Source organism: Clupea harengus, chromosome 2 (genome assembly GCF_900700415.2).
Source record: "Clupea harengus chromosome 2, Ch_v2.0.2, whole genome shotgun sequence".
Classification (NCBI taxonomy): Eukaryota; Metazoa; Chordata; class Actinopteri; order Clupeiformes; family Clupeidae; genus Clupea; species Clupea harengus.
The window spans coordinates 15,063,734-15,073,605 of record NC_045153.1 but is presented as its reverse complement, the minus strand read 5'-3'; the positions used below and the strand labels follow the sequence as shown (position 1 = coordinate 15,073,605).

The 9,872-nt window shown below is 44.1% G+C and overlaps 1 protein-coding gene across 1 annotated transcript; it reads left to right on the top strand.

Annotated features, from left to right (window-relative positions):
- Positions 1 to 164: 164 nt before the first annotated feature.
- Positions 165 to 9,849, top strand: slc9a2 (solute carrier family 9 member 2). The gene is made up of 12 exons (XM_031584186.2): positions 165 to 739; positions 1,161 to 1,624; positions 3,815 to 4,065; positions 4,307 to 4,524; positions 4,622 to 4,821; positions 5,072 to 5,161; positions 5,365 to 5,435; positions 6,078 to 6,245; positions 6,479 to 6,581; positions 8,127 to 8,243; positions 8,614 to 8,701; positions 8,843 to 9,849. Exons 1-12 carry the CDS (start codon positions 484 to 486, stop codon positions 9,280 to 9,282), a joined length of 2,466 nt encoding a protein of 821 aa, XP_031440046.1. The 5' UTR covers positions 165 to 483; the 3' UTR covers positions 9,283 to 9,849.
- Positions 9,850 to 9,872: the final 23 nt, after the last annotated feature.

Genomic DNA, 9,872 nt, shown 5'->3' with positions numbered 1-9,872 from the left:
ACGGCATTTCTACTTCATTACAAAAAAACAGGTCATATTTGTTAAAAACAAATTATCTTAAGAGCGATATAAACGTGGTGAAACTTTGCAATGAAACAGTTCGCGCATTTTGCTCCAATCAGCGACAGGTAGCCTATCCAAAATGAGCTTCCATCGAAACGGGCGTGCACGCGGGAGGGACTCAGGTAAGCGAAACAGGTAACATCAAAAGTTTGCAGACAGCAGAACAATTTCACCTGAGTGGAGTCACGAGCGCGACAGAGGACTGATTGCAGTGCTGGTTGTTTTAGTGAGCAAAAGGCTACACTACAGTGGAAGATTAATTTCCTCGGCTGACGGAATGTTAGGGAAAGAGATTTTGAGAACAATTTTACATTTTTGACAAAGGACACTGGATATTTCTATATTTTTCACTCTGAGAGGAAAGGTGAAAGAAAACTCTACAACTCGACCTTCTCTGACATTTTCTCTGCGTTGTTCACGATGGGAGGCCACTGGATTTCTTTGCACTTTTTAACTTTTGTAACAATTACTTCTCTCTTGGGCTCTGGGGCTAAGGGAGAGATACCACCAAGACCTATAAACACCGCTGGTCCCCCCATTACTCAAAACAATGGACCCCAATCTTTCCCTGAAGCGGCAAAAACAAATTTACCTCTGTTCACTGTAGATTATTCTCGTATACAGATACCCTTCGAAATTACTTTGTGGGTGCTGCTGGCGTCTTTTGCTAAAATAGGTAAGCAAACTCTCAATATCAAACAAGACCATTGTAGTGTCAGACTAACACACTTACTGGTCAAAGTTATTTTTCTATGAAGTCATTTATGTCTATGTATTTGATCTGTGGTGAAGGCTATTTGGCAGAAGAAATCTTGTTTTTACCGAAGCTTTGTCCTGGTTACTGAACACTTATCTTTGCTATGTTGTTGACAGTATTATATTTTTCTGTCACATGAGGGTTAATGAAGTGCACTTAAAATAATCATGCATTGTGTATCCAGTTTATACACAATGAGACATTATATTTTATTGTATTACCAAAGTTCATAGTGTACATGTACAAGTGAGGTCCAAACTATGATATTCAATGTAATCCACAAAAATCACAAGGTACAAGTGTTTAACCTTTTCACAAATTCTTTTCCTGCATTTATAAGGTTTCCACGTTTACAATAAGATCACCATCTGGGTGCCAGAATCCTGCCTGCTGATCGCTGTGGGCCTCATTGTTGGGTCCATCATGCACGCTGTGCACGAGGAACCTCCAGCCGTGCTCTCCAGCAACGTCTTCTTCCTCTACATGCTGCCCCCCATCGTGCTGGACTCGGGCTACTTCATGCCCACTCGCGCCTTCTTTGAGAACATTGGCACAGTGCTGTGGTTTGCCGTCGTGGGGACTCTGTGGAACTCCATCGGCATTGGTATCTCGCTCTTCACCATCTGCCAGATCGAGGCCTTTGGCGTACAGGACATCAACCTGCAGGAGAACCTTCTCTTTGCCGCCATCATCTCGGCTGTGGACCCAGTGGCTGTGCTCACCGTGTTTGAGGATGTCAACGTGAACGAGCAGCTCTACATTGTGGTGTTTGGTGAATGCCTGTTCAATGATGCTGTCACTGTGGTGAGTAAGAGAGCAAAAGGCAAAAAGACAACTTAAGCTGTGATATATATATATTAGGTATTGTTTGTGTGTTCTGTGGGTCTTTATGAAGTACCTGAAAATAGTCCCCATTCACCCTGAATATGAAATTCAATCACCGCCTATGTGGTGATGTCATAGCATGGATGAAGACTATGCTCAGTATGTAATGAGCGATGACACAATCTAGAGATGGGGTTTCATGCCAGACTGAAGGAGTGGAGGAGTGTACTGAAGGAGTGGAGAAGGTTTTGAGAAAAGTTTAGTAGATTTCAAAGTAGTATATTGACTACTCTAACAGAAACGTGAGAGGTGTCTGAATTTTAAGACTCAAAGAGTTCAAAAGTACTTGGTGGAGAAGGTTAAGGAAAGCTTAAACTGATCTCTGAAGAACTGGCTACAGTCTACAGCAGGTCTGTTTTTGATATTTCCAAAACACAGTGGCTCTCTGAAAGATGTGAGGATGAGTCTATCTGATGGTTTCCGCAAGTGTTTTACATGTTGCCTAATCTCTGAGAACAAATAAATACAAAAACCCCAAAGCAGACAAACGGAAACAAGCAGAGGCAAATGGAACAAAAAGGCAGAGGCTTTGCTGCGATATGTTTTCAGGTCTTTTTATTTTGTCTGCCATTTTTCTTTGGTTTGTTTCCTCAACACGACTGAGCTACACTGTAATGTACCTCTGTGTATTTGTCTATGTCATCAAATATGGCATTAGCAATAGGGCAATCTGTTCTCAATGACACAGCCCACTTAACAGGTGTAGGGCAGGAGTATGGTCTTGTATGAGAGATATTCAGATCATAGCAAACTATATAATAAATGTCATGGAGGGTCATCCAGTATTTTGCGGGACTCTAATCCATCTTTGTTTACTAAAAAACAAAACGGTTAAGATCCCAATCCATTTTCCAGTCTCTCCTGCAGTGACATGTTCAAAGCAGTGGCCCCATTCCTTTTTTGCCCTGTTGTGTTTCCCTGTTGGAGAAAGTCCTCTCATTGTTCTGTGTTGTTCACACTAACCGTGCAGCTCAAGTTTCGGTCATCACAGCGGAATCCCTCCATAGGTATAGACAGCCTTCCTGGGCTGCTAAGCTTGTAAGGGTGTCTGCAGAACATTCTAGAATCAACTGTGCTGTCTCTGGTAGAAAGTGTTGTTCGACGTAGATCTGTGTAGATTTTTAAGTGTCCAGTATTTGTGTTTTGTATGTTTGCTGTAGTCTGCCCAAATGTAAAGCAGCTTCAGGGGTCTTCTTAAGTGGATAGGGCATGGCTATAAACTTTTGGCCATGAAACCTTACCAGGAAAGAGAGGCAGGCTTTTTTTTTCAGATGCATGCAAGCAATCACTTAAAAGCTTTTTATCACTTGGAAAAATTCCCAACAGTTCTGTTGATAACCATAAGAAAATAATCACACCCAGATCCTAAAACATATTGAGGACTGATGCCACGAAAGAGGAAATTGGGTGTCTGTCACTTGTGGTTGTACAATCTGGCTGGATGATTGCCTGTGCAGCCTCAGCATTGTCAGGTACTGTTTGCTTGACCGCTGAATCAAACTCAGATAGTGCGTAATCTGCAACTCTACTTGGGTGAAACCCTTTTGTTTTGTACACAGTAGCAGAGAACAAGGGCAAACATTTGGTCGTGTACACCAGCAGGCGTGGCCGTCGCCCGGGATTCAAGAGTTTCTGTGGGACAAAGGGATAGAGAGGAGGACAGGAGTTGGGGTGGGGGTGGGGGGAGCATAAACATAGCCAATGGAAGGAGAAAAAACAACCACCGCCTCAAATGAAAATTAACTTGATTTGTTTTCTTTTGTAGTAACTTTGATTAGATAGTTGAAATTCGGCATGGATCACATACGTTTTCTCATCAGAGAACTATCTTTGCGGCCATTAAAATCTACCCTGACATTCGAAAAACATTTGATATTTTAATGAAGGATTTCTCACCTGGACTATACCATTAACAAATGTCGGGGAGAGTGAAGCATGCTTCCATACATTTACAATGTATGACATTGAGAAGGGCCTGATTGAAAGACTACTTACTAACTTCTGATAGGCTTACATATGTAGCGTAAGGAATTACTGTCTGTCTTTTATGTCTGTCTGCTCTTTTTTTTCTTTCTTCAAATCTGTTGTCTGTTTGTTGGTCTCTCTCAGGTGCTGTATAACCTCTTCAACCATGTGGCTGAGCTGCCAGTGGTGGATGCCCCTGATGTGTTTCTGGGCGTGGCCCGGTTCTTTGTGGTGGGCTTGGGTGGCGTGCTGTTCGGGTTCCTGTTTGGCGTGGTGGCATCCTTCACCACGCGCTTCACAGGGAAGGTGGGCGAGATTGAGCCCCTCTTCATCTTCATGTATAGTTACTTGGCCTACCTGGTAGCTGAGTTGTTTGCCATCTCCAGCATCATGGCGTGAGTAGTGGTCAAGTGACATTTGGGAACACACACACAAGTAACCGTGATATGTCACTTTGTTAAATGAATCTCAAATGATAGTGAGCCAGTTAACCTGTAGGTAACAGACCTGGAATTAACTGCTTTCTTAGTCTGTATTGGTTGCATATCCCTACAGCATATCCCAGATCTTTTTTGTATCACTCCCTTTGACTTTCCTAACCTGATAGATTTAATTTTGGTTCTTGTGGGTCCACAGTATAGTGACCTGTGCTCTGACTATGAAATACTACGTGGAGGAAAATGTATCCCAGCGTTCCTGCACCACAATTCGCCATGTTATCAAGATGATGGGCAGTGTGTCCGAGACTTTGATCTTCTTCTTCTTGGGTGTGGTCACCATAACAACGGAACATGAATGGAACTGGGGCTACATCTCATTCACCCTCCTCTTTGCTGTTGTCTGGCGAGGCCTAGGTGAGTTTTTGTGTGTGTGTGTGAGAATCATAACTATTGAAGTTTTCTAAAGCCCTTGAACTTGATATCATATTTCATGTGGTTCTCTTTCCCTCAGGCGTGCTGGTCTTGACTCAGATTATTAACCCTTTCCGCACCATCCCCTTCAACCTAAAAGACCAGTTTGGTCTGGCCTACGGTGGCCTGAGAGGAGCAATTTCCTTTGCCTTGGTTTTCACCCTTCCAGAAAACATTGGCCGCAAGAAACTTTTCATCACAGCCACTATTGTCATCATCATCTTCACAGTTTTCATCCAGGCATGTACTCATATTTTCAAAGTCTCAAACTGTAGTATAACGTTTTCTTCCAGAATGGACTTTGATACAAATAGATTTTTGATGTCCTAGTGCAGTGAGAAGAAAGTGTATATGAAAAAAGGAAATACAACAACAATGTCTCTGTACTGTAATGCTACTTTCTGTGTTAAAAAAAATCCCTGAGGTGTGTTGACATAACATTTGTGAAAATCACTCACATCAAGTGCCTTAATCTGCTGTGTCCAAACAGGGGATCAGCATACGGCCTCTGATTGAGCTGATGAACGTCCGTAAAACCAACCGCAACCTGGACACCATTAATGTGGAAGTCCATTCAAGGGTATGTTGCCTCACACTGACATGGCCGTAGTTGCCATTTCTGTCTCCGGTCTTATAATATGCTCTGTTATTAGAAGGTGTCATGTTCAGTGGGGATTTATGCAGTTAATACCTGTATCCTAAGGCTCACCTGTCTGAGTCCTTTTAAACATCAAATAAGATATCCTGATCCATAGCTTCTCATGCTATCCCACCTGCCTTCAGACAATGGAGCACACCATTGCCGGCATAGAGGACCTTTGCGGACAGTGGAGTCACCACTACTGGAAAGACAAGTAAGGTTACTTACCTATCAAACACCTAGCTTTCTCACTTAGTTGCACAACTAAGTGTGTGTGTGTGTGTGTGTGTGTGTGTGTGTGTGTGTGTGTGTGTGTGTGTGTTTACCTTGTCTCTCCTTATTTCTCACACAAACTATTTCTCACACTATTTTCTTGACTAATTGTTTTGGAGATCTCTGCAGTGGGCCCCTCTATAGGGGCCAGTTTTCAGCTGGGTTTTGTATGTGGGCGCGGTGAAGATGAGGAGGTGTGGTGGAACGTGGTGTCAAATGTTTACTTCCTCGTTCATCGCCTTGTTCTCCATGCAGTCTCTCTACCTCCTTCCCTGCCGTTAGTGCCTGAACTGGTAGAACTGGTTTTGTTTGTTTGGACACTTCCCTGATTGGGATTTTTTTCCCCAGAGCTTAGATGACCACCTTAGGGCAGGGAAAGAGTAAACATATTAATCAGAGATGCTCTGTCTGTTGTGTGGTCATACACACACACACACACACACACACACACACACACACACACACACACACACACACACACACACACACACGTTGAGACCGTACACTATCTTTATTCTCAAAGTTTTAGACCTTTTTGACTTCTACCTTTCTTTGTTCTTAAACATTGATTTTCCCCCTCTAGGTTCATTAAATTTAATAACAGCTTTATCCGAAAGATCCTGATCCGGGATAGCAGAGCCGAGTCCAGTATTGTGGCACTGTATAAGAAGCTGGAGCTTCAGAATGCCATGGAAATCCTGGATTCAGTATCTGCCGACATCAGCGATACACCATTAGATGAATTGCTGCCGTATGTAGTCCCCTACACATTTTCCCAAGTGTATTAAAATGTAAAATTAGCGTGTTTCATATATTTTGTAAAAAACAATTGTCACCTTGGTAAATGTTTCAGTAAATGTTTTAGTTTATCTTCTATTTAAACCTAAACGACAACAGAATGGTTGAATTTTTTGCTTGTGTCTGGAAGATTCCCTTTTGGCCCTGTGATGTTTTAATTGTTTGTCTTTCTTTTGTTTCACCCAGTGACAAGAAGCCTAGCAGTAACCCTAAAAAGAAGTTCCATGCTACCGATCTTCGAAACATGCATGACATTCTCTCCAAGAACATGTACAAAATCAGACAGAGGGTGAGACTCCTATACATTCACCAGTCGGCAATAAATATGTTCAAAGACATTAACTATGATGTGTGAGATTTGACAGTACCGACAGTTTTCAGTGTTTCTAGTTTGTATTTATTATATAGTATACTTTGTTGCTGTTGGAGACCTCATAGAAAAGTAGTATAATGGCACATTTGAGCTGTGCACCATAGGTGTTCATATCAGTGAGTATCAGTACGAGTACTGCCCTTTTTTTTTGAGCAGCATGAAAGCTGGACTCCCCTGGAGACCAGTGGTTTTGCATACCCAAAGAGGCCTCTGGCTCCAGTTGTTGATAGAAAAGTAGTACAATGGCACATTTGAGCTGTGCACCATAGGCAGGGACGTGCACAGGAATTTTGAAGGGCCATTGCTCTGCCCTGGAAAAAAGGGGCAAAACGTACATTTTTGTAACTGCCGCCGCCACGCTCCCTCCCCCTGGACGCATATTCTGCCTATATCACTTGAAACTCTGAAATTGTCAGGATCGATCACTAACGGCTGCCGCCACGCCCCCTCCCCCTGGACGCATATTCTGCCTATATCACTTGAAACTCTGAAATTGTCAGGGTCGATCACTAACCGCCGCCGCCACGGCCCCTCCCCCCGCGTACATATTCCGCGATTACATTACATGCCGTAATACTATTAAATAAATATATATATTTCCTTCGGAGGGGCAACTTCAGTCGAGGAGGGCAAACGGGCAGTTGCCCGAGCAACCTTAGCCCCCTCCTGTGCACATCCCTGACCATAGGTGTTCATATCAGTGAGTATCAGTACGAGTCCTGCCCTCAGCATGAAAGCTGGGCTCTGGAGGAGACCAGTGGTTTTGCATACCCAAAGAGGCCTCTGGCTCCAGTTGTTGATCTAATCTGCCTAAACACTCCAGCCCAGACCAGGCTTGAACCTGTCCACCATCCAGCCCTTGTACAATACACAGCAGATCTCTGACATGGGGGGGTGTAAGGCATCCACAACAGAAGCCAGATAAATCTCCCCACGGCCTTAACACTGCGCCATACCCCACTTGTGTGCTCTCTCAACCAGGTGGGAAGTTTTCTCACACAAGCCATTTAGTTTCATTCCCCTTACTTCCTGTAGCTGTCGCTGGGGCTGACCGATTACCAGTGAGTCATCTGAGCCGAGCCTTTGAGTGGTAGCTGTAAGACCTCCTTAATGGACTCCATGTTTGTTCTCCTGGGACTTTACGATGTGTTAAGAGCCGGGCAGGTCATTCGGGGTGTGACATTAGAGGGGGGAGACAAACAGAAGGAGAGATGGCTGATAACTGGGATTCTCTACATAACCACAGTGGGGGCTTCCATGGATGTCTGGGCACATTTGAGCAACCAGCACTACATGTAGAGGTCATAAAGATGGCCACACCTCTGCAACATGCGGTCATGAACACGCCCATGTGAAACTGGAACACGTCCTAAGCCCTTGACTGGAGAATAAATACAGGTACACAGGTTTCAGTGTGTTTTGTAATAACGCTTCTGGTATTTTTTTTTTGTGTGTTTTTAGACTGTTGCATATACCAGCAAATATGCCATGCCCAATGACACGAGATCTAAGGAGATCTTAATCAGGCGGCATGCCAGCATTCGGCGAAGCATTCGACCTGGGAGCTTCCAAAACCCGGTAAGCTGGAAGAATCTCTGCATTTTGGGGGTTGGGGAACAGCAAGACGTATAAGGGCTTTGCTTTGCAACATCATATAAGGGTATTTGGGCCTGATAGACAACTTTGAAAGCAGAACACATTCAAGTATTTACTGTAGTAAATATATTGATTTATGTAGTATATATTGACGGGAAAAGAAGGCATCAGTCGGCCTGAAAAAGAAATCAGTGGCCCCAGTTCTTTTTGGAAGCAATTTGAGTTCAGATCAAGAAACTGTTTTGGTTGAACTTTAGTTTTACATAAAAATCACTTTAGTCCTTATTATTTCTGTCCGACTCTTCCTATGATACAATATCCCTCAATCTTCATCTCACCCTTTTATTCTCAGGATGTGGCGAGATCACACAAGTACCTTTCCCTTCCAGCTGGGCAGAATCTAGACTCTCAATTCCCTCCAAAGAGAATGAGTCATGTTGGTAAGCATTCTCTGTGCTTCAGCATGGTTTTCTATCGCCATCTAGTGGAACACATTTGAAACTGCCTGAAACCCATAGCTAGGTGTGAGTGCATGGGTATGTAAAGGGTGCATATTGAATAGCGATCTCTTGCTTTCTCAGGTGATAGTGATACTATGTCAGAGATGGGCTACCCTGCAGTAAGGGCCAGGTTCGGCCGTGCTCAGCGGCCCTCGTCCAGCAGCGGGATGCCTCTGCAAATGCTTGACACCGTGAGGGAAGCCCCTTCGTCTGTCAGCCTGGTGGATGAGCAGCAACCACTCAGAGACAGCCACAGCCACAGCCACAGAGCGCCCCACCTAGCAGGCTCCCGGGCGCCCATCCCCCGTCAGCGGAACGGCTCTTCTGGTGACAACGGCGACACGGCCAGAGGGCCCAGAGAAGAGGAGGAGGAGGCGGCGGGGGAGGAGGAGGAGGAGCAGCAGCAGCAGCAGCCACTGTCTCCTCCCCACAGCTGGGCCCCTGCGCGTCAGGGTGAGGGGAGAGCACAGGCTCCTCTGCTCAGGCCTCAGTGGAAGCCACGGCCGCAGCCGAGGCCCTGAGAGAGCACAGGGTCTGGGACTAGCAGCAGGACTGCTTGAACAAAAGTGTCATGGTAACATCCATTATGTGAAATGGGCTGCTTATTGTTACCGGCTTCCCAAAAGAGGCTTTCATCAGTCGCGCTATTTATATGTTTTCACACCAAACGGAACAGTAGCTCAACATACCTCAGTGCCGTCCTCTTTTGTATGTTATTACTTTCACATCACTTCCTGTTTTAGTCATTCTCTTTTTAATGCTTTTTACAACAATCTTGTTTTACAAATTTGACTTTTTATGGTAGAACATTCACTTTGACTGAAGCGCTCAGCATACACACATGTTGTGATGTTGTATATAATTTAAAGATGGATTTGATAATCCGTTTAGTACAGGTAGACCTGATGTTCCAGACGTCTGTGTAGAAACAGAACAGCCTCTGCTTTGTGTTTAGGACAGGTCATTTGTGTTGATGAATGTGTGGATTCAGTATTTTAATGTGATATAATAAAATGTAAATAATACAGAGCTTTAAATCTCTGCAACAGTATGTGTTTATTGGCCACTCAAGTTTGATCTTCAAAGATAAGTCACAGAAGGAGTACTGTAG

Coding starts and splice junctions, on each gene's coding strand:
- slc9a2 (XM_031584186.2), top strand. CDS start 484: ATGGGAGGCCACTGGATTTCTTTGCACTTTTTAACTTTTGTAACAATT. Junction 4,822..5,071: donor TCTTCACAGTTTTCATCCAG/GCATGTACTCAT, acceptor GTGTCCAAACAG/GGGATCAGCATACGGCCTCT. Junction 6,246..6,478: donor CCATTAGATGAATTGCTGCC/GTATGTAGTCCC, acceptor TGTTTCACCCAG/TGACAAGAAGCCTAGCAGTA.